General features: G+C 36.3%; 1 protein-coding gene across 5 annotated transcripts in view; it reads left to right on the plus strand.

Moving 5' to 3' along the window:
- The window catches only part of CERT1 (ceramide transporter 1), a 72,491-nt gene that overhangs the window by 37,884 nt on the left and 7,144 nt on the right, over window positions 1–27,463 (plus strand). For 3 of the 5 annotated variants that reach the window (XM_062612387.1, XM_062612389.1, XM_062612390.1), the window contains exons 4-15: window positions 3,668–3,775; window positions 4,545–4,683; window positions 5,716–5,799; window positions 11,336–11,493; window positions 17,120–17,212; window positions 18,774–18,860; window positions 19,835–19,927; window positions 20,485–20,562; window positions 25,005–25,100; window positions 25,771–25,903; window positions 26,012–26,082; window positions 27,260–27,388. In XM_062612387.1, coding sequence (XP_062468371.1) covers window positions 3,668–3,775; window positions 4,545–4,683; window positions 5,716–5,799; window positions 11,336–11,493; window positions 17,120–17,212; window positions 18,774–18,860; window positions 19,835–19,927; window positions 20,485–20,562; window positions 25,005–25,100; window positions 25,771–25,903; window positions 26,012–26,082; window positions 27,260–27,388 — 1,269 coding nt within the window. Of the gene's footprint in view, window positions 1–747; window positions 1,678–3,667; window positions 3,776–4,544; window positions 4,684–5,715; window positions 5,800–11,335; window positions 11,494–17,119; window positions 17,213–18,773; window positions 18,861–19,834; window positions 19,928–20,484; window positions 20,563–25,004; window positions 25,101–25,770; window positions 25,904–26,011; window positions 26,083–27,259; window positions 27,389–27,463 lie in introns of those variants that run through there. The other 2 variants (XM_062612391.1, XM_062612388.1) reach the window with 2 other exon arrangements.

The raw sequence follows: 27,463 nt of genomic DNA on the forward strand, positions 1-27,463 counted from the left end.
GCATTACAGTTACAGCAGTCTTAGGGCTATAGTGCTATAGTTTCTATTATTTCAGTTGTCTATTATACTTATTTTTCAACTCTTAATTCATGTGTTTGTTGTTTTTTTTTTTTCCTCCTGTACACATAGTGTGCTTATTTATTGTGGAATTGCAACATTTATCACTGTTGGAGGAAGAGTATGCCTATATTTCTTTACCTGCTTTTGCAGTTGCAAAGGAAGTTATTACAAGGTTGGTTTTTTTTTCCTGCACTACTGTAGGCAGTGGAATCATCCAGCTTGCGTGGTCTGTATTATTAAATTCTCATCTCTGCCTTTTCGCTAACAACTACCTTGTAATTTTTAAAACCTTAAATTTCCAATGTCAGTGGCTATGGAGGAATTGAAAAATCAGACCTACAGACACATGTTAATTTTATCTAACTTCAGTCCTCAGAAGTGAATCCTGGACTGCACTACCTGTAGTGTCTGTAGGGGTTTTGCTGTCTACAGCACTCCCTTTCTTGACTCATCCTAGTAGTAACTTTCTTTCTTCAAGTATATGGTGAAGCATTTGCAGCAAATATAAAAATTCCTCATGGAACATAAATGTTTTACAGAGCTTGACTGCCTATTCTTCAAGTCTTTCATAGTACCTTCCAGCACTTAAATTTTACATTTTTACCTTTTTTGCACATTCTTGTTTTTCATAAAATACTGTGGTTTGATATCTTGGATGTTTGAGTATGATTTTTCACAAATACTGCAGAGAACAGTATTTAAGTCACTGTGTCCTAATGCCTGTTTCACCACCCCCTAGGGTAAGCCATATGCCTGAGAGGGAGGAGCTGACTGCTGCTTGTGTTATGTAAAATACTAAATAATTTATAATACTAACTGAAAATATCTGCCTTGGTTGACAAACATACATTAAAGTGCTTGACAGGCACTAGATTGAGACATAATCGAAGTAATTCCTTGAAGATATGGGAGAATAATTTGCTTTATTTGATTTTTTTAATTTATTTTTTTTTTACCCAAGCGGGGAAGCTTTGCTGTGAGTCAGTCTGTGGTTTACTTGAGAATATTGTTGACCCACTTCAGGAAATCCTTAGCTGGCAGATCAGTGTGAACCATGATGGAGGTCTGCAATATGATTCTGCAAACACTTACTGAAAGCAGCTTTTCTGACACGTACTGCCTTGTTGCTGATACCAGCATCTGCTCCTGTAAAGAATCACGTGAAGCTTTGGATCATGTGTCTCTTTCCTCTTGTCTATCATAACGAAAGGGTTAATGATTTTTTGCACTGCCTTAGAAAGCTGAAGGTGTTGCAGTGTACTAACAAATGCCAGTTTTAGTGTAGCTTTGAAGCTATAATGTATGCATGGAATTTCAAAGAACTGCATCTCTGCTGAGCATAGTAAATTAGCATTAGTGTTTGATGGTGTGAATTCATACAACTCCTGCAAGCTGTTTTGTTTTCAGGCAGAGACTGTTAGCTTCTATCATATGGACTGTACCTGCTTTTCTAATTTTTATTTTGCGAAATTAAAAATTGCATAAACAGAAGAAGCTCGTTTCAGCATTCCTCTTAATGTAATTGAGTATTTCTGCAGTGAAAAATTAATGATCTGCTTTGCAAGACATAAATGCAGCAGTGACCTGCTCTCCTTTAGATGTTGCGGTAGTAGAATGGTGGGGCTTTGCATGATGCATGCATCCATTGTTTGTGTTAAGCTGCTTGCATGAGTCTGCTGGATGTTTTGTCTCTGCATCGGTTATAAAGGAATACTTCTGTTTCTTCTGGCAAATACGTATTCTTGATGTAATTTTTGTGTCATCCCCATACAGCTGTTTCTCCCCATTACCCTCCCCCCCAGCTATTAAAACATAATTATCTTAGGCAGTTTTGTTAACATGATGTGTAAATGCATACATATGCTTTGGATTCATGTTGTGTGCTGTTTGTTCTGCGCTTCTGTCTGCTGAATTTGCTTCTTGGTTGCAAAATAGTTAAAATTGCCTAAATGCTTTTTATGTAGTACCATTTTATTGGTAGCGTTTGCAAGTTGATACCTGTGTACAGTTCATAGCTGTATATGCTGTCTTGTATACAATCCTGAAGCATGGATAAAGTGTTTAGTGGAATTATTAATCAGAAGTATAAATGAAAGTCAAATGAAGATACTGCTGAAAAGGTACCTTAAAAAAATTGGTATGGAAAGAAGTTTTCTTCTTTCACTCTCAATTTTTATTGTAAATTAACTAGCATTGATGGGGTAATATTGGGAAAAAATATTTAATTAAAATGTTGAATATAAGTTACTAGATTCTCTAAGATTATATCTATTCCTGTAAGTTTTAAATGTGACTTTGATTAAATCTTCAAATAGAGAAATTCAGAGCTTTTACTTCCTAAACTTCAGTCTAGGTTTTACATAGGCATGTCTTTCTCTGGTACAGAAAGCAATCAGAAGACATTTGCTTCTCTTCATTAAAATGCTCTGATCTCTATGCAGTGGGTATTTTTGCTACCTTTTAAAAACGATCTGTTTATTAATCATATCCTATCAAAATGAAAATTTACATTCTCTCTAGAGTATATAACTTTCAGAAAATGGAATGAGTCCTGTTAAACTGAGTAGTAAAAGCACATTCAGAGCCATCTGAATATTTGGGCATATGATTAAATAAACATTGAATTATCAGTAAAATAGAAGTATTTTAGATTTGCATATGGATGAAATATTAAAAGAAATTAAGAAATGCTTCAAGCTTCAGTGTGCTGTGTGACTCTTACAAAATGCTCGAGATTTATTCTTATGAAACACTTCTGAAACAAAATAATTGTATGCCCAAAACTCATTTTTGCCCTTTAAAAAAGCAGTTTATTCGTTTAGCAACTTTGTTTTTACTTGTCAAGCCTCTGTGGGATATAAAGTCCATTAAAAAAGCTAAAAGCCTTTACTTTAGTATTTGCAAAAAACCCCCAGTCAAATCTTCATTATTTGATTTGTTACACTTAAAATTGCAACCCACTAAATTAAGATATAATCATTGCACTGAATTGCATTGCAATTCAAAATGTGGTTCAATATTGCAGATATATTACCAAAGGCAGATATACTGTTTCACACTTGAACTGATATTCTAAAAAATTTTTCCAGTCTGGTATAAAGAGTTCTGCTAAATAAGCTTGGAACAAGCAAAAAAGTGTCTTGATAGCAGTAATTGTCTGCTTTTTATTATCTCTGTTTTGTTGCTTTTAAAAATAAAATTACAGTATTTGAATGATTGGAAGGATTGACTGAAAATTATTGTCTTCAAACTGAACCATGCTAAACTTCTGAAAAATTGAACAGTACTTTAGGTTTTGAATGCTGTGTGAAAATTGTTGGTAGGGATTACATAAGCCAAAATAATGGCACATTGTCCTTTTTTTTTGAACCCTAAAACATATGTTGCCTTGTTCTTTTGGGAGTTTCTAATAGGATATAGATAACTAATTTTTCATAAATCAGTATGGTAAAAAATAGATTCATAATAACTTTATGGATGCTGCATTAAAACCTTAAAAATGAAGGCACAAATGGATGGGTTTCAGAGTCAATTACATTAATCTTGCTTTCATGATTTCCTTTTTATTAAAAGCCTCAGCACTCTAAGTGTGTGGTTTGTTTTTTAGACTGAATCTGGCTACGGATCAGAGTCAAGCTTACGACGCCATGGCTCCATGGTGTCTCTTGTTTCTGGAGCAAGTGGCTACTCTGCAACATCCACCTCTTCATTCAAGGTTAGTGAATAAAGTTTGCTTGGTATTGGGGCGTAAGTAACACACAACTGAAAAAGAAATAACTTGTGTGCAGACTGCCACAGAGTTGTAGAAAAAAAACCAAAATATTTTGTTTACTGCAGGTGTGAGTATTTAATTTTATGATGAACCACAGGTACAGAAAGCTCTCTCACGCCTCTGTACAGTTGTCCTTTTTAAACTATCATGTCATCTTCCAGTGGCAAGAAAATCAAACCTCTCAGAGCATTTATAACCTTTCCTCGTTTATTCCTCAGAATATCAAGGCCTCTAAATGAAAAGGAATGCTGATTCTGTGACTTAATATATTTGGTTGGTAGAGATTGAAAACATTATGGCCTTCCTTATTTCATGTGCGTAAATAATTAACATGAACATAGGTGGGCTGTGCTTCTGGGAGAGCAGAAGAGGAGCTTCACACAAGAAAGGGAAATAAAGATGGATCAAAGATCTTAAACTACAGGTTACTGTTTTCAGGCAAATAGGCATAAAATTGGTAGCATACAAGATCACATTTTTAATAAGCTTTTGCTGAGTGCTCTAAAGTAGCATAGGTAGTCAAGAGTTAAAACTGAGACCAGTGGAAAAAATGCTTGTGTGCAATTCTTTATACCCTTCTGACATTAATAGTGTGTCATAGCTGAACTTGAATTTGTTCTTCATAGCTGCAGAATTGATTTTTTTTTTTAACATATTGGACTACTGCTGGATGTTCAGAAGCATTTCAGGCATTTTTCTCTTGTATTTTCAGAAGGGCCATAGCTTACGTGAGAAGCTTGCAGAAATGGAAACCTTTAGAGACATCTTGTGTAGACAAGTTGATACTTTACAGAAATACTTTGATGACTGTGCAGATGCAGTTTCCAAAGATGAACTCCAGAGGGATAAAGGTAAAACTGTAACAGAAAACTCATATCTCTGTAGAATTTAGCTTTTTACACAGTAATAGCCCTTAAAATAGTTACTATAGTATTTGATACCATATAAAGAAAGTATCTTAAATTTACTCTTTAATATAGGAATCAATCATACATATTTCTGCATAAACAGAGTTTAACTATTTTCACTTCAGAAGCTGAATTCCTTTAAAAACCTGTTTAACTTAATATTAACCTGTAGCTGTCAATAGTACAAAAGAAATACACTTAGTGATGTTACAGAACAATAATTGGTTCCTCTCATAAGATGAATTCAAGTTAGTTTTATAAGTGTGTCACTTTTATTTTGATAAAACAATAGGCTACTAGTTTCAATAGAAACAATACAGTCTTTAAAAAGGCAAAGGGGCTATCATAATGCATCCTCATGAGATGTGTTAGCTGAAACTAGAGCACTGGGTGTACACTTGTGGCCCTCGTAGACTCAGGTGTGGATGTCTACATATTTCTGAATTGCATTTCTCAGAGCACAGCTTGTTGCTGTATCCATGTGCACTCCTGGGGCATTCATATTCATTCCTGGGTTTGGTCTGTTAGCTTGAAACTTTAGGTAGTAAGTAAACAGTAGATGTACAATTCCACTTCTTTGCAAACTTTTTAGTGCAGAAGAGTATAGTTGCTGAATTGTAGCGCCCTGCTTTATCCAGTTGTTGCACCAAAATATTGTTGTTCTTACCATAGAATTGAGTGCTAAACTTCAACACTGAGCAAGCATTAGATGATTTCTGCTAGTAACACTGATAGCGGACTGGAGTCAAAAAATACCAAACTAAACCAACAATAAGTACCCCCCACCAAAACAAACAAAAGGCAAAACAACCAAAACCACACAAAAAAGCTGAAGGCGGGGTGGGGTGGTCATGACTTTTGTTGCAGGAAGAAATCTTAAATGCTGTTTAGCCATGAAGATGCTCTTAATTCTTTCTTGCACACAAAGAATCGGAAAAGCCTTCTCATTCCCATAATATTTTCTCTCCAATTTAGTGGTAGAAGATGATGAAGATGATTTCCCTACAGTGCGTTCTGATGGGGATTTTGTACATAACAGTAACAGCAGTAAGGAAAAATGTAAGTCTGTCCCAACTTTTTCACTGAAAATTCATATGAATGATATGAGAAGCCTGATACATGGTCAGTACATATGCTCTTTTCTAGGCAGAAAATGGAAAAGTAGTTATTCAAATGTATGTGACAGCAAGTTCTTCTTCACGTTACCATTTATTAGGTGCTTTTCATGATTCTCTGAGTTACTTAATTCACACAAATATTAATGTAAGTTTGGAATTTCCTATTCTGTGTCCAAAGCTGTATTCACTGCAAAATTCTGTTGAAACAGCTGCCTCATTCAGATATTGGGACCTGGTATTTGTGACAGGTTACTGCAGTTTTTCTTGCAAGTGTGACCTGCTTTAGGAGTGTGGTGGAGAACGATGCTTTCCCAGTTACGTATGTCCCAGTATAGTTTTTCCGACTTCTATGAGTATGTAGTGTGAAGTCAACACTGTTACCAATTCTCACTCCTCATAATATTAGCACTTTTTTTTTACTGTATTTTCCATTATGATGAACAGAATTCTGATTTTTATTATTTTAAATGATCTCATTATTGTACTCACTGCATCCATGCAGTAAATGTGAAGGACTCATGCAGTTCTTGTTGGTCTAGAAATCTGATACTTCTGGCCTGGCACTTAAAATCCATTTGCATTCTTCTTAGCCTTTCTTTTGTTCCCCAACCAAAATATTTTGGTGTTTACATTGTGTAAATGCTGATGATTCAGTCCTAAGATATTTCTTAGACTTTGATTCACAAAACTTTGAAGTTGCACTGCCTTCAGTTTCAAATCTGATGGTATCTCCCAAAGTCCTTGCTAAAAGCATTTTGAAAAATATAAACACTTTAATCAAGAACGTGGAAGATAATATGGGCAAAATGAGCCTATTCTTTGTCTTGTTTTCATTTTAATTGTGTGTTGCCCCCCTGTTACATCTTTCCTTGTTGCATTTAAGTGCTCTTTCTAGAGTATAGCCAAAATTGTTATGAGGAAAAAGGAAAGGAAGTGGAAGGAGCTTTCAGGATACTTCTAGAATTCATCATATGAGTAAATTTTTTTCAATTACATAAAGTACTTCCTCTGCTGAGAATTAATTGTAATGCTAATTTCAAAGGTTAAGTACATATAACTCTAGTTTTGAATAAATTTTTCTTGCCTTTTATTACCAAAGATAAGTAGTCTTGCAACGCTCACCTGCAAACAAGTGCACAGTTCTCCTATCCCTTGTGTGTATACAAGTGTACATTTTTTGAGGACTGTTAAGTCAGAGAAAACCTCATAAAACAAAGAGCCTTCTTTAAAAAACTGTTAAGTGAGAATTTAATTTTACTGCATGATTCATTTTGAAAAAGACGTCTTTGTCAATTTTAATTTTTGTAGGATAATGTAGGAGTTTCAGCTTAATTTACCTTTAGAACATCTCTTCATATCTACATTCTTCTGGTGTACTGCTATATGTACACATAGGATATGGGGAATGCCATTAGGAAAGTACATTTTTAGTACCTCTGGTCATCTTAAGATATTTAAATGGAAAATAAGTGACTTCTTTATTTTCATCACCAGGAATTTAAAAGGAATTTTAAGTGATATCTGTAATCCTCTTTAAAAGTTCTGTATCAAGTCTTTGGGAAGTTATATGCTAAGAAATTGCCATGTATTATGGGTACCTCTATGTAAACTCACAAAAAATAATTTCTACAACCCCTTGCTTTTTTGCGTAACTTCTAATTCCAGTTATTCTGATTCCTGATTCCATTAAATTTACTTTCCTTCAATTATTTCTATGAAAAACTTCATCTCCATTTAGTTTTTCTGTGCCTTAGTTTGATTTCTAAGGGCTCGACCTGTTAAATATTTAGTAGCTGAGTGCTGCAAAGCTTGACTAGAAATGAAAAATTAAGAGTCTCTGCCATAAAATGGAATCATGAGTGATGCAGTGGGGGAAGCAGATGTTTTGGGCTGAGAAAGCCATGCCAATATATTGGTTAGAAAATGACTCAGACTAGTTGATAATGAAAGAATTATCTTAAAATTTCACCCCTTTCTAAAGTTTAGCCTCAGAGCAGTTGTTAAGATTCTTTTGTTTCTCAGATTTCAGGTTCCATTCTTCAAGTCTCTATCAAGTCCTGAAAGGACTGAAACAGGCTTTTTAATTGTAGATGAGAAGTGGTTGCCTGTTTGCCTGTTTATTCTGGGGGCTGATCTGTAGTCAGTACTTCAGGGAGTAAGAAGCATGGGTTCAGCCTCTTATATAGCCTAGTATGATAAGGAGTGTTTGAGCCTGCTGTTCAAACCACCAGTGCAACCAGTCTAGTGCTGAAATCATTAAATTTAAGATTGACTTAAGGGACCGTATTCACGTTGTCTTCTGAAATTTGTTCCCTTATGCACCTTCCCTGGGTGGGAGGAGGAAGTTAACATGACTATAGAGAATTGCGTACTACTCTGAAGACATTTTGGACAGGGAGACTTTTTCTTTTCTGTGTTCTCTAGGGTGTGTGAGTAAAAAGCTAGGAAGAGTGAAAAAAATTGGTAACTCAACAATGTATAGAACACCAAGGGAAAGTCTGGCTGATGCATATTTACCTACTGGGATCTTGATCAGGAAGCGTTTCTATCCATCTGCTCAGTAAAATGTGTGTATTTGGATTTAAATTATGTAAGAGTAGGAAGAGCAGGTGAAACCTACTTAAGGAACCTTTTTCAATATGGAAGGTGGTTTTGTACTGCAGCTATAATGATGAAAATGGTACAGAGGTTTAAGGATGGAAATTCGATGTAAAACGTGGTAGGATTTACACTGGATTTTTGTGCTTTGAATAGAGGAAGAACATTCACCAATAATGGGGTTGTTCTTAGATGACAACTAATCATAGCAATCCTACTTATCCAAGAAGATCAACAACAGTAGATATCAATAAATGGGTCATACACCTGAACATTTTTCACTTAACATCTCACATTACTGAACTAATTTTAAGGTGTCATTAAATGGAAAATATAAAGGAACTACTTTCTACTTACTGTGTTTTAAAATAATTTTCTGATTCATATGAAAACAGATTGGAACAAACACATGATGTTTGAGACATCTGGGAAAGTGTTAGAAACAATCTTAGGAACAAAAAGGGAAAACTGACCTATCCTAACTGATACAGAGGTGTAGGAGAGAAGGGCTAAAGACCTATTGAAGTCTGAAACATTGTATGAAGAATCTGCAATGTGAAAGGCAAGTGAAAACAACTGGAAATAAAGCAAAATGCTTAAAAGACAGGATAATTATAAAGGAACCACTTGGAAGATGTTGAAATTGAAGCTACAGTAGGAGAAAAATCATCCTGCTGCTTTTTCTCAGTTGGCTGCATGCAGTTTGATCGTGAGGTTGGAAAAGCAGTTGCAGTGTTAGGAACACTCTCCTATTAGCCTTTACCTTGTACCATGTAGATCTCCTGATGAGAGATTTCATTTTGAACAAATTTGTAGTTGACATGGAAAAAAAAAGCTTAAAAAAGGAATAGGAAAGATATTCAGGCTCTCAGAGTAGAAAATCTCTAGACAAATACAATTTAAGATGTTACCCAGATAAGGCTTGAGCTCATCTTCTGATATGTTCTGAGAAGAAAAATATCTCCTGGGATTAGGAAAGAATCAGAATACTCCTATCCATTGTAAGGAATTTCTTAAGTGACCATTTCTTCAAAGAAACAGGTTTTGCACCTTCCTTCAACAAGTTCATTTTTGCCCACAATTATAATGGCTGAAAGGAACTGTGTACGCTAATTTTAAAACTGCAAACTTCTCATGTATCAATCCTACTTTGAGAGTAGTCATTAACAAATGACTTGCAACATGTCATTGAATGTGACTTGTCATTTGTGTGACTGAAACTGTATTGAAGTATTAATGACCTGTGGCTGACACCTGAAGATACCTAGGGAATGAGGCTGCATTGCTGCATCTCCCTTGTAATCTACCACAGAGATTTCTGAAATGATCTTGCCATGTTGCAGCTAGTGGTAGTTTCTTCAGCATCTTTAGCATGATCCATAATTAAGAGAGAAAAATCATGCCTGAAGCATTATAGCTGTGCTGGTAAACTTGTGTGTGAACACAGTCTACACCAACAGGAATAATTATCAGTATAAACTCTGATTTTCAGTCATGAATTGTTATGGGTGGAGCCCTTGTGTTATTTTCATTATTCTCAGTGAATCTACTGCACCACCTTCTTGCCAGCTTGTACCACTTTCAGTCTCAGCCTCCTCCATGTTCCCTCTGCAGCTGTTAGGGGGAGGGAGAGCTGCTGTGCTTATTATTGTTTCTGAACAGATTTTTCTTTCTCTTTACTTTTTTTTCTCCAGCCCCATCATCTTTACCTTTTAGGGAGTACTCTTGATTAACATGAAACAAAAAATAAACTGCATTCTACTGTAGTATGTATGCTTATTGAGGTGTTCGAAGCAGTGTGTAGTTTGTAATCAGCTGTTTAAAAAATAGTTCGATTACTTCTGAAAGGAGTAAAACCTGTAGAGACTTAAACTATTGCTTTAGACCGTGAGACAATTGCTTACTGTTCCCGAAGTGAAGATACAGGGCTCTGCCGTTAGAGAACAGCAGTTGCACTTCCCTTCCTTACAAAAACTGAGCTGCTCAAAAGCTTTGCTTTGCCTTTGCAGACATACTGGATAAACTTACACAAGTATTTATTTGTACTTTTTAAACCATAACAGGGGAACGCTGACAAATTGACACACTGGCAGGGAGGAGGGAAGTGATAGCCATTAGCTTCCACTGTGGCATAGCAGGAGTTACTTTAACTTGCTAGGCTCAGTCAGCTTCAGCATGGGTGTTACTTCTGCTTTCTAATATTTTCTGACATTAATGTGTAGCATTTGATTTGTTATTATGTCAACCTACATACGAGTTTGTCATATAATAGGTACTTTTTTTGTCACACGTTTTAAATGACTTGTTTAAATAGCCTTAGCAACAGATGGCTTGGTTGACAGCATGAAGTAGTTGTTGGAACTGCAAAACCCACAGTACTTGGATAACTCAACACATTTGATACTTTTATATCATACCTTTTTACTTCAGTGTTTTTAAATATGTAATTACCCATTTAAAGCAACCTTGAATGTTACATTTAGGGTTTGATTGCATTTTGAAATTGTTCCTTTCTTAGTGCTGCATCAGATACATTTTAAGGTTGCTCTTTGTTAATTAGGCACCCCTTCAAGCTGTCAAACTGCTATTGTTACAAAATATTACCACTCCCTCCACCCGCGTGATTTGTGGAGTGCAGAGTAATCGAGCATTACAAGCAGACTTGAAACAGGGTATCGCAAGATGAAGCTGAGGGGATGTGTTTCTCCCTTTGAATACCTTTCATTATCCTGTGGATAGCTGAAATTACTATCATTTTTTTTATTTTTATATTACATCTCTGGCCAGTCTGTTTTCTTCCAACAGTTGTAATATAAAGTATGCATGTAAAATGCTTGCTTGAAGGCAGCTATCAGTGAATGATTCGTGTTTGGTTTTAGTGTTTCCACATGTAACACCGAAAGGAATTAATGGCATAGACTTTAAAGGAGAAGCTATAACTTTCAAGGCGACTACTGCTGGAATCCTTGCTACACTCTCTCATTGTATTGAACTCATGGTAAAATGTGAAGAAAGCTGGCAAAAAAAGCTAGATAAGGTAAGATAATTTTCCTTTTGTTGGGAAAAAAAATTTCTTTAGATTAAAATTAAAATTTAAAATGTGCTGTTAACTTTTTTTATTCCAGGAATTGCTTTTATTTTATGTACAGCATTTGTTAGTTCTATGTGCTTTCATTATTACACCTATTAAACATGAAAGTCTCATCCTAACTGGTGATGTAGTAACATTTATCATAGTCTGGTTTTGCAGCCCGTGTTCAGATATTGTATTTTATATCTATAGAGAACCTGATAGTATTCCATAATAATAAGTGTATTGGTTGCAGCCTTCTAAGGGATTTGTTTGTCCATGTTTGCAAAAAAAAAAGTGCAAATCTCCAAATTTTTTTAATTGTGATAAAAGATGGTGACAATACTAAGGAGAAAAAGAGTTCTAACTTTAAATATCTTTTTAAGATACAATTATTTCACTTTCCTTTAGGAGACTGAGGAGATTAAGTCATGTTTTATGCTGACTGGTTAAATTTTTAAAATGTGTGGTATTAGAATATCTGTTAATCTGATAGCAGTGATAGTTCATGCTAAGCCTACTCAACCACTCTAGCAACTTTAAAAGGAGCAGTGTCTTTTCTCATGGGATGTGCTGGAGGCACAGCTAGGTTGTACTTCAGGCTATAATTTCTAGAATCCTGCCGTCATTGGCCGGTGTCCTGTGCAGTCCTCTAGCTGTTGTCTTGTTTTTCATTTAACATGTTCCCATGTGGTGTTTATCACACTTCTCGCTCCCTGTGTTTTAGTGGTACACTATTCAAAGAATGAGCATATTCAAACAGAACACCTCCACGTCTGAATCCTTGCCTCTGCCTCTGTGGTTGTCTTTGTCCACATGTCAAAGCTCTGACCCTGTCTAACTGTATTGAAACTTCTGTCAAAGTTATTGCTTCGTCTAAGTAGTTGGAGGAATTACAGTACATCCAAGACTTGAAGCTTGTTCATAGGATCATAGGTTGGACTAGACCTTTTGAGGTCTCTTTTTCTCAAACCTTCTGCTTAAAAGGACGGTTAGAGATTAAACCAGGTTGCTTAGGGCTTTATCAAGTCTGATTTCAAGTCTTTAAGGCTGGGGACTGCACAGCTTTTCTAGGCAACCTGTTCTGCTGCTTAACTGTAGTAATAGTAAAAAAGTTTTTCCTTAGTTGGAGTATCTCTTATTCCAGTGTCTGACTGTTCTTTTCATCCCTCTCCTGCAGGCTGCTGGCTCAGCAGTCTGTAGGAAGTCTGAAGTAAGTCTGGCTGTTTCTTTGACTTTGTTGAAGGTACGGGAAAGCTACTATTAGGTCCCTCCTCATAGGCTTCTCTTCTATTCTCAGGGCTGAGCAAACACAGTTCACTCATGTTGATCAGACTTTGCTTAGAATATGGATGAAGTGATTTTTTCTTGTCCCTGTGTTATTATATAATACAGAATATGTTAATAGAGAATTTTAATTAGTTTATTTGTCACTTCTTATTTTAGGACTTGACTTATTTTTGCCTGTAAATCGTGAAAAAATTTAATCCTAAATTTCACTTTTGGTTTCATGTGACTGCTACTCATATGGCATGAATTAATACATTTTAAAGGGGGTCACAGCTTATTTGGACTTTTTTCCCAGAAGTTAAAATAGCAAAAGATTCTAAAACCTTGGAGGTTTTAAGTTGCTCAGTGTTTATACACCTGCAACTTCTTTAAAGTCACATTTGTCAGTGAAATTTTCTGGGATTTATAGCACACTCATGGTAAAGTACTTGAATTCTAATATAAAATAATTACTTTACATTCTTCTAATTGCTGTGCTTTTGGAAGGGGAGAATTTTATTGATTTAAATAATACAGAATTGTGGTGGGCTAGCATTGTCTAACAGCCAAGTGCCCACCCACCACCTATCCAGAAGGATTAGGGGGAAGAATAAGATGAGAATGCTGATGGGTCAAGAGGAAAACAGGGAGATTGCTTACTGGTTCTTGTCATAGCAGAACATTCTTGACTTGGGGAAAATCAGTTTGTTGCTGATTTGAAATAAATCTGGTTAATGTGAAACATAAACACCAAAACGGCTTTCTTTTCCCATTTCCCAAGCACAGCTTCACTCCTTCACTGCAGGTCCCTCTACCCACTGCTTTCTAGCCCCAAGAAATGTGGCGTGAGGAATGTTGGGGTTGCAGTGCATGTCTGCCACTCCTTGCTCTTCACACTTTTAGCCTCCTCCTGCGCAGGTCCTCTCCATGGGCAGCAGTCCTCTGGGGAAAATCTGCTGCAGTGTGTGTCCCATGTGGGATGTTGTTCCTTCAGCAAATTGTCCCTCTGCTTTGACCTGAGGTCCTCCATGGGCTGCAGTGTGGATATGTTTTCTGAAGGCCCTCAATCTGCTGCTCTTCCTCTGCTTCTCACTTCTGGTTCCCCCTTCCTCTCTCCCTGGGGTGTCTTTTGCAATTAAATACATCTTTCAGAGAGGTGCCACACACATGGTGAATGGCCTCAGCTGTGTGCTGCAGTGGGTCGTCTTTGGAGCTGGCTGGAACCACCTGGGTCTGACACAGAGCAGACCCCCAGCCTCCTCCCACATAGGCCACCCCTGCAGCCCCCCATGACCACCATCTTGACACCTACACCCTTAAAGACAGCAGTTGACTGTATTCAGAACTCTGGACCTCTGTTAACACTACTCCACTCCAATTGTTGAAGTGCTTTTGTTTTATTTTCAACTTGTTGTTAAAGATGGTTTTATGAGTATCTTCTATAACTATGGGCCTGAGCAAAAAACACTGCTCTTGTCATCTGATAAATAGATGTGGGAAGAGAATGGTGTTGCTCTTTGGTGTTTTTTTTTGTTTGTTTGTTTTCTTGGATAGGTGTGTAAACTGCTTTGAAAAGCAAGTAAATATTTTGAAGTTATGAAGTTTAGAATACGTTCTCTCAGAGATCAGAGGGAGAAATTACTTGAAATTGGGCAGCTGGTAGTGTTTATGTTCTAGCTGGGAGAGTTTTAGAGCTCTTGTAAGTCTGTCAGTGCTTGTAAAAGCCCATCTAGCAGAGCTGGAAGGGACGGCATCAAGCTTCTCCTTCGTGTTGGCAGGCTCATGCTGCTGGCTGTGTGCTGTGCAGGTTACATGAAGAGCAATATCTCTGTCAGTGGCTAAAAACAATCAATGGCTTTACAGTGGTACCATACCACTGTATAGTGGCTTTACAGGTATTGTAAGTACAACTGTAGCTCACTCCCCACTTCTCTCTAGCCTCCTCACTCCACTAGCTTCATAACTGTCTTTTACTTAGCAGCAACATACAAAAGTGATTAGTACAAAATACACAGCCTCTGTCTTGTAGCAAGCTAGCTTAGCCTAAAGATGCAAGATAGATTGTTCTGCTGAGCTTGAAGAAAATATTCTAAAATTGTCACTCTCCTAAAAAAAAAAATCTCAAATTAAAAAAAGCTCAAGTTCAGAATTTGTTGAACCTGGAGATGACTACATTTTGACTAGAGATGACTGCAGTGTTATCAAGCAAGTATCTTTATTAACTTCATTTTGTTCTGTTAAATGAAAAAAAGGGTTTCAGGTTCCATTCTGAATGAATGTTGGAAACTATTTCTAAGCCTTTGAAAACAAGAAATTATTATTATAAAAACATTTTAATTTTGAAGGATACTGCTCATATAATGCACTCAACAGCTGTAATTCTAGATTTTTATATTTAGTTTTCTGTTACCAAAACAGTCATATGGCCAGCATGAAATTAAAACAAAAACATATAATGTGCTGTAAAAGTAATTGTAGTTACAGCTTTGCTTTTAACCTTTTACTCGTAGCTGTTAAGATCTTGAGACTGGCTTTTTCTGGTTTTCGGCTGCAGTATGTTTTCCCGTGTAAGCCTCTTGTGAATGTATTTTAAAATAGACTTAAAATTAATAAGAAAGTGATTTAATCACTAGCATTTGGTCCATTGTTTTATTTGCAACAAGACCCTTGTGATAACGCTTTTCACATTGTCTTGACTACAGCAACATTTTTCTGTTCTTATTTCCTTTGGTCTTACTAATCACTATTAATGAGCAAATTATAATCTGAACATTAAATTTTACCCTACGATTAACATGTTTAGGTAGCTTATTTTGTTCGCCTTTGACAACTGTAACTTAACTCTTTCATTAAACTACACGGAATTTTAACACACCAGTGATTTTCCTGCTGTGCAGCCAAGCAGTTTCCCAATTTCTGCCTTGTTGCTAAGAGAAGCTGGCAGATTTGGAGAGTTGTCTTTTGACACACGTGAATTGTCAATAATTTGCGGATTGAAGTACTGAAAATGTGGGGATTTGGGGTGAGCAGGCGGAGGAGTTGTGATTTTGTTTTTCATTTCAGCCTTCTCGTAAAACTTCTATGCTTTCTCTCAATGCCTTATACTCAAGTTCTGCTTTTATGCATCTTTAGGACTCTCCGGTTGCTTTCAAAAAATGTAAACATGCAAAATTTTGTGAAATGTGCGTGTTAGCAAGTATTGTCTTTTTGTGATGGTTACAGAAGGGAAAGCCTGTGTTCTCAGATGAAGGCAATACTGTGTTCATTTAAGTGCTGTTTTTCTCCCCTAAGAATTTTCCTGTGGAAAACTGTACTTCTTTGTTTTAGTTCAAAACTGTTGCTTTACTGTTCAAACCTGTCTTCAGAAACCAGAAAATGTGTTTCAGAATGAATGTTACCATCCAATTCCCAGTTAGTAAATCCAGCCTTTCAGTATTGCTTAAGGGTTTTCCACAGTATTTTTTGAAGTTCAAATTGGATCTCTGAGTGATTATACTCATCTGCAAGAGCTAGTGTGTGGTGCTCGCCTGTAAGACTTAACTTTCTTCCACCTGATGTGATTATGAAAGGCGACAGAGAAACATCTTGTGTATTAAAGCTGAATCCTACAAAATTTTCAGAAGTTCATGGCTTTTTCACTCACTGAGAAGATCTGGCAGTTTGTAGAATTTGCAGAGGAAATACTAGACTTAATCTGATCCTGGCATTGCTACTTTTTTATTCAAAATACACAATGATATAGACATCAGTGGCTCTAGTACAGTCACACACCTATTATGGGAGAATGACGTCGAGTTAATCACTGCGTGGAGTTCACAAAATGATTCACATTGAAACCGTGCCAGCTAATTATAGATACAAATTTAACATGCTGTGACTCATGAGTATCTCATTACATTCAACAAGTTAGGTTTTTACCAATCTTACTTTTCACCCTTTGTTATCACTGCCCAAGCATCTGTGTCAAGGAGTTTTATATGAACTGCCAGATACAAAGTCAGTGAACCATTAATAGCTATTCTTAAGCTAGATACCAGTTTTTGCTTGCTGATCTAGTTTCTTTCACATGACTTTAGGAAGGTATCATCAAGATAGTTACCTGCCCAGGCATTGTAATATATATATGTATGTATACGGGTGCACATAATACATGCATGCAAATAAATTCAGAAAATCAGCAGCTTTGCAGTTTTTACTTGAGGGGAAAAAAAAAACAACCAACAAACCAAAACTATACCAGTCAGGTAATTCCATTTACTGGCATGTGTGGACTATTAGCAGTAGATTCATTCTTCCTGAATCACATTACCATATAATTTTACAGGAGTCGGAGAAGAGGAGGAGAATTGAAGAAGCATACAAAAATGCTGTAACAGAACTGAAGAAAAAGTCCCACTTTGGAGGGCCAGACTATGAGGTACAAAGTCTGCTTCTGAAATTTTTAAAGACACTGGGACTTGTGAAGATTGGTTTGTTTCTCAAAGAGGGGTGAATGATGTGTAAATCAAGGTGTTTGTCTTGTGCAAGTGTATTCATGCCATTTCTGATTTTCCACCTTGGAAACAGAAACTGTATGAAGAATCTCAGTATTTAATATTTTGAGAATTAAGTCTGTCTTTACCTCAGGCCTCTATGTTCTGCTTTTGTCTAAAGCATGTTGCTCGCAGATATTCCTGCTGATTTTTTTGCTGTTTTTTCTTGTACACTTGAGATGGCTTATGTGCACTAGATTTGTACTTTCTCTTTTTGATGGTTCAGCTGTATAGATGCGCAAAGCAAATATAAAACCCTGACTGCACAGGCAGTTCTCAAATCTGAAGTCTAACTTCAACTGATTTTTAAGTTGCTAACTGAAATTTTATATTGACAAATTCAGTGATTTTTAGATTCCTTTTATCTGTTAAATTGCATGTTTCAGCAGCTTCCTCTGTAGTGAGGTAGTCAGTCAAATTCTAAGCCACGTAAACCACATTGTGAAGAATAATACAAGCTGATGCACCTATAATGCAGTTTGCGTAATTTTTAAGAACTTGAGCCTTTCATGTACATTAATCAAACATGTTTCTATTTACAAATCATAGCTTGAGAAATAATATGTTGAGATATTTAGAAGATGCTTGAGCTTAGTTTTTCTGTTGTGACTTGAGGCATACACTGTAAAAATAAAAATAAAAAAAGAAGATAGATTCAAGGCCGGGTTGGACAGAGCCTTGGGTGATGTAGTTTAGTGTGAGGTGTCCCTGCCCATGGCAGGGGGGTTGGAACTAGATGATCTTAAGGTCCTTTCCAGCTCTAACTGTTCTATGATTCTATGAAAGCTGGACTTTGGCTCCCTGTTTATGGACGCAGCTGCTTCTCCCACATATCCCCATTGTAATTTTTTGAAATATGCTGGATCGCCTTGTTTTACAGTATACTGAAAGTGGTAAACCTAATTCTCTGAAACTAAGGTTTGACTTTGTAGATCTGAATTTTTAATAATTGACTCATCTCCACCTGCTGTTTAGTGTTAAACCATTCTTTCCAAGAATTTTCAATAGAGATCTCAGAATTTTCCTTTCTCTTGTTATGTTTTGAGCACTTCTGAAATCTGCCCTAAGGCACTGGAATTCTTGGAAGGAGTCTTAACTACACAATTATGTTAATGTGTACTTTACTGACACACAATACATGGTTTTAAGAGAAGATACGTGTTAATTAAAGACTAAATCTGCTCTCAGAGTTTATTGACACTGTTACTCAGTTTCCTGGTTTTTTTCTCCTTGATACATGCTCTCTAAATTGTAGTTAGAGGAAGTAACTTCTTTTAACAAGTATGGTTTTCAGAGGAATTGTAATCTAAGAAATTGAGGTCTGTAGAAGAAATTTGCTTCCAACAGCCATATGTATAATATATAAATATGTTATTCTAATGTTAAAATGAAGTGGAACTCTCATGTCTCCAGAATTTTGAACTCAGCTTGGTTTTTATGCTCTAGGAAGGTCCTAATAGTCTGATTAATGAAGAGGAGTTCTTTGATGCTGTTGAAGCTGCTCTCGATAGACAGGATAAAATGGAAGAACAGGTATTGATACTTGAAAAATGTCTTAATGACGGGTGTTTATGGGAGATTTCTGTGACTTAAACTCAGTCTTGGGGTCCATCTCCTGAAGTTCTAGGTATTTTATTCTGACATTGATAAGGAGAATTCACTTGGTATTTTTACAGTTAAATATTGTTGCTTAACACTAATTTTGAGAAAGTGACTTCACAGCTTACAGAGACCATTGTAGGGTGTTAACTAGTTGAATGTCTGTAGTTCCTAATTCCTAAATAAGCATCCAGGATAGACTTACCTTTGTATGTAACTGATGCCCTGATTATCAAAACAGTGGAGCTGTTTCTCAAAACCTAGTTTTTGGTCCAAAGTTTCTTTTGACCCCTGCAGTATGTGAAACGGCAAAGGTGTAGTTCTGTTGTTTAGTTTTTGTTTTAAAATCCTGTAGGTTCTGGTTCCTGCTCTTAACTTATTTCTTCAATACACTTCAGTGACAAGGATCAAAAAGGGATAAGATGCATGTGAAGAAATATATAGAATATGAGAAAGTATGGCAGTATGTAAATGAGAGGGAATTACAAAGTAGTGCATCCTTTGTCTTAAAAGTGCTTAGATTTATAAATATAGTGATTACAATGACTTGGTTAAGAATTAAAAGACTTCCTAATGGATATATATGGTATATATGTGTGTATATATATATATATATATATATACTCTGAACAGACAGTGAAAGTTTTGAGTGACTGTTGTGTTAGTACTTAATGGGTCCTTAATGCTGCCAATCTATTTTCCTTAACTCTGAAGTACCCCTTGAGTACAGACAAATTCAGTCTTTACTCCCATTCACTTACTGAGAATTCCAATAGGATGATAGCTTCATGCCTGTCACCTATAGCATTAGTTGTTGTAGCCACTATGTAGGTTGAGGATGACTCACTCTGTTTCATAGTCCTTCCAGTAGCAGGTGACCACTGATAATTAAACCTGTTCTATTGCAGTCCCAAAGTGAAAAGGTTAGATTACACTGGCCAACATCCTTACCTTCTGGAGATGCATATTCTGCTGTGGGGACTCATCGATTTGTTCAAATGGTAAGGTATTTCTTATGATCTCCTGAATGATGGGCTAACCTATGATATTTCTATATAATATCTTATATGGGTAGGTGAGTTGTTGTTTTTTTTTTAAGTGTTTCTAGTAACTGTCAGTGGTTTACTCATTTTTCAAATGGAGTAGCCAGAATTGGAGAACGACTGTTTCCTGTCTTGGCTCAAAGAAACACTGATTTGAGTATTTAGAATACTTTTGACTTGTATCAGGTTTGTCAGTTAGATAATAAAGGAAACAATCTCAACTTGTTAACCTCAGTACTTTCAAGATACCTTTACCAAAACTCACTCAACTGATTTTGTGAAAGAAAAAAAAAAATCCAATTGCTTTTTTTCTAGTGTTACTGGAAACACTATGCTCCTCTCAGGGCTACACTGGGAGCATAATGCATAATAGGTGCATGAAATCAGCATTTGCTGCTGTGCTTGCTGCTTTTGTTTTCCTTTTCTTCATTATCTTGTGCTTGCAAGTTGGTACTGAATGCTCTGTTGTGCCTTTGTTCTGATTACTTGGTTTTTTCTTTGTCTGTCTCTGGTAGCCCTATAGTCGCTCTTCCTCCATGTCTTCCATTGATCTAGTCAGTGCCTCTGATGATGTTCACAGATTCAGCGCCCAGGTACTGTATTAATATGTCGAGTGGGGGTTGCATATCTCTGCGGTATTTCATCCGCTTCTCTAGAACCTGGGTTTTTTGTTACATAAATCACTGCTCGCTTTAAACTAGTATGCTGAGACAAACAAAGGAATTCTCTATTCCTGTACTAAATGGTTGTCCTTTTACATCCAGCTTGCATGCATATCAACTTGTGCAGTGGCCCCAATCTTGTGAAACCGTTGGATTTAATTAGATAGCTTTAAAAATGCCTTCAACTTGAAAATTTTACATTTCTGATTATAATAAAAGTAGAATATAACCTGTTTTGTGTGGGATGGAGATGGTCTTTGCTACAAGCTGAATAGTTTTTCTTGCTTTTAAATCAAAGGTTTAATTTTGTATTTAACTTTTGTTTGTAATTACATAAATGTACTAAATGTTAAGGCTCACTGACCATTTTTTTTTACTTCTCCAACTAGTTTTATTACTGAAAGCTCATAAAGTATGTTGATAAACAAGATTACGGATATAAGAATTTTTACTGAAGAGTTTCAGTATATTTACTCCCCATTCTGAAAATGAGTCTGACATCCTGAATGTGTCAGTGTAGTCATAGAGACATATTCCAATAATACACAAAATTACTTTAGGTGCTTTCTCTGAAGATTGTAGTTCAGAGTAGAATTAGGTAGGTGAGGTCATATGGTTGCGTTTAGTCTCAAAAAAAAAAAAAGTTTTTCAGACATGGCATTCATGCCATTAGTTTTTTTCCTGCTGTGTTCTGTGATTGTGAACATGGAGCTTCCTTCTGGGATCTGTTATTTTGGACTTTTTTAGAAATTATTAACCAATGCAGCAAACAACCTGCTTTTTCAAATAGGAGTGGATTTTCTTTTATTTAACAGAGTATGGAATTATACAACTTGCAGACTGTACTGCCTGCTTTATGAGCAGGACCCTATCACTTAAGGACTTTGCTTATTGGACTGAAATCCCAATACTTGCATTAACCATTTGCAGTCAGTTAATATCTGAAATTTAACTTATTGCAAGGGAAAAAAATTGGAGGTCATGTAGCACAACACTGATAGGCTCCTCTACCAGTACTCCAGTAGTCAAGTTAGTTTTTCAGGTTTCTTTTTGTTTTGGGGAAAGGGAGGAAATCAAGTAAGAGAAAGCAAGTTTGGTTGTCTGTCAGGCTGTGAACACAATGGCAGCTCAGTATCAGGGAGACTCCCAGCTCCTAAAGCATGCAGGCCTCCTCATTTTCATCTTTTATGCCTGTGACAACATTTGTACATTCAGACCTCAGTTCCAGAGCACTAGTGTGCCTGAGAGCCTAGCGATTTAAAAACAAATCTTAGGTGGATCAGGTCCTTATCACAATAATGAAAAGAGAGTTTAAGAATCAGGATCAAATAGACTGAAGTCAAGTTGTTGCTCTTTTTAGCTGCTGCATGGATTATACTACATAGAAGTTACTACTGAGTGCTTTCAAATGCAGTTTCAAGTTAATGGGCTTACTGCAGAAAGGATGATCATCTTAACTTACAGGAAGCTACTCTCCCACAGCTCACCACCCCAAATATTTTCCCTGGAACAAATTTTTCCCACATCAACAAGTCAGTCCACCTACTCTGAGTTTCATTGCTACTGAATAAGCAGGTAACGTAGCATGAAGAGAAAAGCAGCACACATTCTTTTGGTGGCAGTGTGCCCTGGGCCTTATTAATATGAAATTGACCTCTGTCCCCAGGCCAAATATTTGGCTTTTGGAAAAGCAAATTAATATTGTAATTCTGAATAAATGTGACTTGTTTCTAGACTTCATTCATATGAAGAGGATTTTGAAATTAGTAAAAGGTCAAGTAGAAACTTGCAGCATCTTTTTTAAGATTGAGAGGTATAAATCGTATTCTGATTGGAGCTGCTTCTTCCATGTGCCTCTATAAAGGCATTAATTTGTCTTTGCCAGTTGACTAGTAGATCAGATCGCTTTCTTTTAAAGTGCAGTTTTATTTTTAAAGTGTGTATCACTTTCTGTTAAAGAACTATCCCATTTTAAAATCGATTGAGCTGTTCCGAGAGTCTTTAAAGTGAAGAATGTCCCACCTAGTGTTCAGGCCTAGACTGCATGGCATACAGGTTACCAGTATTTTTAGAGACCGTTGCTGTAGCCTGCCAGGAACCCAGAGGTAATAATTTGGCCTCTTCAACAGGAAAGGAGCTGTGAATCTTGACTCTGTGCCTCTGAAATAGGTGCAGGTTGACAGATAGCAATCAGTGTGTAGATTAGTGGAATTGGGGCAGGTAATATGCAAATGGCAGTTGTAGGTACTCCAGTTCCTTAGTGAAGCAGAAGTAAGAAACTGTTTAGATTGCACTACTACGGGTGCCTTCTTCTCTTCTTACCTTGCTCTTCTCATCCCTCTGATTTTAGCATAAGGCAAAAAGAAGCAAAGGACAAAACAAGCCTACAAAATCTAGCTTTGTCCTTAACAGATTAGGAACTAGGAGAGAAGAGACACAGGGACGTGAAGGTGTTGCAGGTAAAGGTTGGGACCACGGCGAGGATTCCTTTCTGAAAGTATGATCTAGAGCTAATAAATGGAATATTTAAATAACCCACATTCTTACCTGGTTTGTATTGTACTGTCATTGTTTCATGGGGTTAAGGGAAGAATCTTCTGTAGGAAACCTGCTAGAAATTAGTAGGAAAAAAAAATGGCCTGTGTAAAAGCATAAACACAAATTGTGTGGATGGTTTTAGTTCATATTAATTCCAAACCAAAAATGCAAAGACACCCCCCTGAACTGGACTAGTAACATTTCCTTCTTTTCCTTCCTGGTTTTCAGTGTGCTGCCCATGGAGTACGTAGTACAAGAAAAATTACTTGCTTTAAATTAAATAACACATGTAAACTCTGTATCATGTCAGATAAAGATGATTAAGTATTGTTTAGTTTTGCTTTCTACTTGTACTACTTGCTTAAATATGTTTTATATATTATAGGTACACTAGGCTTTTTTTTTTTTCAGTTGTGCAAAGCCATTTATGAGTTCAGACTGTCAATCTTGTGATTGTGCACTTCTTAAGCTAACCTTTGTGTTGGTCAATTAACTAACCTTTGCTTGTAGTGCTCTTGGTTTAGGAGAAAAACCACCCTGTTTCTAGTAATTCAGGAAAATAGTGTCAATCACATGGACTTACTTGCTGTGACAAGTTTTAGTAGTCACCTGCTTTTTGGGTGGAAAAAAGTTATTGAAGTGTTTCCAGTACTTGTAAACATGATAACGGATTCTTTTTATTTTTGCTGTTATTTTTAGTTGCAGGTGAGTGGGATTTGGAAAGGAATGGAGAGCCAAAGAAAGAGAATAAGTTTGTATATTTTAAATAAAAATCTGTTTCCTGTGCCAGCACCCATTTTCATGCACATTCCATGAAATTAAAAAAAAAAAATGAGGCATTTGCAGACATAGCAGCCTTCCAGTACCTAAAGGGGCCTACAAGAAATCTGGAGAGGAACTTTTTACAAGGGCATGTAGTGACAGCAGAAGGGGAATGCCTTTAAACTGAAAGAAGATAGTCTTAAATTAGATTTTAGGAAGAAATTCTTACCTGTGAGGGTGGTGAGACACTGGCACAGGTCACCCGGAGAGGCTGTGGCTGCCCCATCCCTGGCTGTGTTAAAGACTAGGTTGGACAGGGCTTTGAGCAACTTGGTCTGGTAGAAAGGTGTCCCGGCCCATAGCAGGAGTTTGGAACTAGGTCTTTTCTAACCCAAACCTTTCTATGATTGGTAAAGATGTACCAAATTTTTGGCCTTTATGAAAAGTACACACAAGTCTAGATAAATAATTCTTAAATTAGTATTTTAAAAGAATTGAATCTCTGAACAAATCCTTTGAATGTAAGCATTTGGGTTCTTTCTTCTAGCAGGCAACTGTGCGAAAAATGTCAAACAGAATAGGCAAGCTTTGCTCATGACTGTTTCATTCAATGCTATTCCAATATGAGGTTTGATATTCACTCGTTTAGAGCTTGTCTTTCTCCCTCATCCTCCCAACCTTTGTTAAGCTTTTCAAATGCTCTTCAGTTAATATCTTACAGTATATTGTAATTCTTTGTAGAGATAACCTGAACTAAGTTCCTGTATGCTGAAATAAAACTGTCTTAGGTAGAAATAGTGAGTTAGACAGTTTATAGAGGTGCAAAGAAAGCATAGGAAGTACCTGAAAAGGATGAAGGTGGAAGTTGAATCACAATTTTTGATTCTTTTTTCTGAAGGCTGGAGGTATCTGCTTGCTCTTAACCTGTAATAGAAAGCTCTGTTGTCCAAATTCAGCTCCTGCACAGGGTTTGAAGTACTGACTTCTGGCTTCAAGTACTGTACAGTCTCTGCCCAAGAAGATGGAAGGAATGAGTTAATGTGTTTTTTTGATGTTTTTTTTCTCCTTTAAAGGTGGAAGAGATGGTACAAAACCACATGACATATTCCTTGCAAGATGTAGGAGGAGATGCCAATTGGCAACTAGTGGTAGAAGAAGGAGAAATGAAGGTAAACATTTGGAATTTGCTTAATTGATATAAGATGATACACTGTGAAGACAGATACTTTCATCTGATGGACTTGACAGTGTTAGGTTTATGTTTGGACTTAATGGTCATAAGGATCTTTTCCAACCTGCATGATTCTGTGATTTTCTGGGAATACTATCAGCAAGTTATGCTTTTAAAGCTTCTGAGAATAGGATTAAGTTAGGACTGGAGTCCACAAGAGTTGTGGCTTCTACTATATTTATTCATACAAAATTGTATGTAACTCTTCATCTTTGCAGATTCCTTTCTCATTATTTCCTACTTAAAACTTGGTATCGTGTAAATTTGACGTCTGAAAATGTTAGAGTAGCAAGTTACTGTGCTGGCTGCTGTACTCTGCTTGCATGGATTCTTGTGCATAGTGATAATTAAGGTAGCTTAATCATTCTTGGAGTAGAGATTCTTAAAATACTTACGTGAATTGCCATGAAAGGATGTCTGCATTGGTACTTACCAGAGAACAGTGACATGGCAAATTATTCATGTGTTGGTCTTACAGGTAAGTAGGTGGTTTGATGTTTTTGGTTGTGTTGTTTCGGGATTTTTTTAATGTTATTTTTAAAAAATTCAAGCATGATCAGTTTAGATAATTTCTGTTCTGCTTTTCTTTTTTTTTGTATTTGGTATAGGTATACAGAAGAGAGGTGGAAGAGAATGGAATAGTTTTAGATCCTTTGAAAGCAACCCATGCTGTTAAAGGGGTAACAGGGCATGAAGTCTGCCACTACTTCTGGAATGTTGATGTTCGTAATGACTGGGAAAGTAAGGAATTGGTTCTTAAGATTTGTGTGTTTATTGGTAAGGATGTTGTCTATAACACTGACCTAATGTGTATGCTTGATTTCTCTCTCCTCCCCCTCCTTTTTTCAGCAACAATTGAAAATTTCCATGTTGTGGAAAATTTAGCTGATAATGCTATCATCATTTACCAGACACATAAGGTAATAACACTTAAGTGTTTAAGTCTAATCTTATTCTGAATATTTTAATGGCTTAACAATTTAAATACTGTTCAGAACAACATTTCAGAGCAAGTTATTTATTAAACTGCAGCTTTGTCAGATAGCATAACTGGTTGTGCTTGTGTCCGATAGAGCTTGTAATAACAAATGAGGACTGTTTTTAATCTCTAAATGTATCTCTGCCAGTAAGGCAGAAGCCTTCTAAAGGAAATGGGAAATGGAAACAATTAATGAACACTGACCTACAAAGAAGAAACTTACAGCATTATATGGTATGCTTTTTTTTACAATAACATAAGCTATTGTTGCCCACAATTAGTTGGCATACATATTTGCATTACGAGGTGTTATAATTGATGGTACAGGATTTGTCGCATGTGTGCTCACCTCCCACCAGTCCTAAAATGTTCATTTGAATTATAATGCAACAACTATAACTTAAATATTTTTAAAAATGTTCCAAAAATGTTCAGAATAATTTTAACCATGCGTGCTTCCAGTATAAAACCAAATATATTTTTCTTTGCAAATTTTACCAATAATGTGGTAAAAAAAGTTTACCTTAAAACTTTTTTTGTGATTTTTGAGACAGTTGTGTAAACTATACAGTGCTGTTAAAACTAGATTTTTTTCCCATATTGTCAGGAAAATGGCTTCTGTATATTTTCTTATCAGAGTTTTTTGTTTCTGAAACCTTCTCTTAGATAGTATGAGTTTACCACGTGTCTTACTGAAGTATCACCTTTTAGAAATAATATGTGTTTTAGATAGGTCTCTCCTTTCTGTCTCTGGAGAGTAACTGTAGATGCATCTGTTCAGTTTGTACCTTACAAGTATTCGCTTAAACTGTAAGCCTGACATTGAGGGAACAGAAGAGCTGCCTCTTCCTGTTTGTCTACTGAAAAAGTCATTCCAGCTTGGTTCTCTGCATTTCAAAGGCCTTGAATTTTTGCTTCTTCATTTCATTTAAAAAAAATTAGTCAGATAATCTGGTATGCATCTGTATAACAGCTATGTTCTGTTTCAGTACAAACTTGAAGAAACTTAAATAACATGACTGACCTGTTTTGCCTCGCTTGCTTTTAACTTTATGCAAGGGTAGCAAGTACTTAATTTGCAAAACTGAAAAAGCTTATATTCAGGTGTTTCTCTGCAGAGAGTGTGGCCAGCTTCTCAAAGGGATGTGCTGTATTTGTCTGCCATCAGAAAGATACCAGCATTCAGTGAAAATGATCCTGAAACCTGGATTGTGTGCAATTTCTCTGTAGAACATGATAGCGCTCCTGTAAGTATTTATTTTCATTCTATCAAGGTCTACTTTTATGGTAACATTTTCTGTTATTTGGTGATGCATGTGCAA

The sequence above is a fragment of the Pezoporus occidentalis genome, unplaced genomic scaffold (genome assembly GCF_034315485.1).
Source record: "Pezoporus occidentalis ecotype Australia unplaced genomic scaffold, CSIRO_AGI_Poc_V1 ctg16, whole genome shotgun sequence".
Taxonomy (NCBI): Eukaryota; Metazoa; Chordata; class Aves; order Psittaciformes; family Psittacidae; genus Pezoporus; species Pezoporus occidentalis.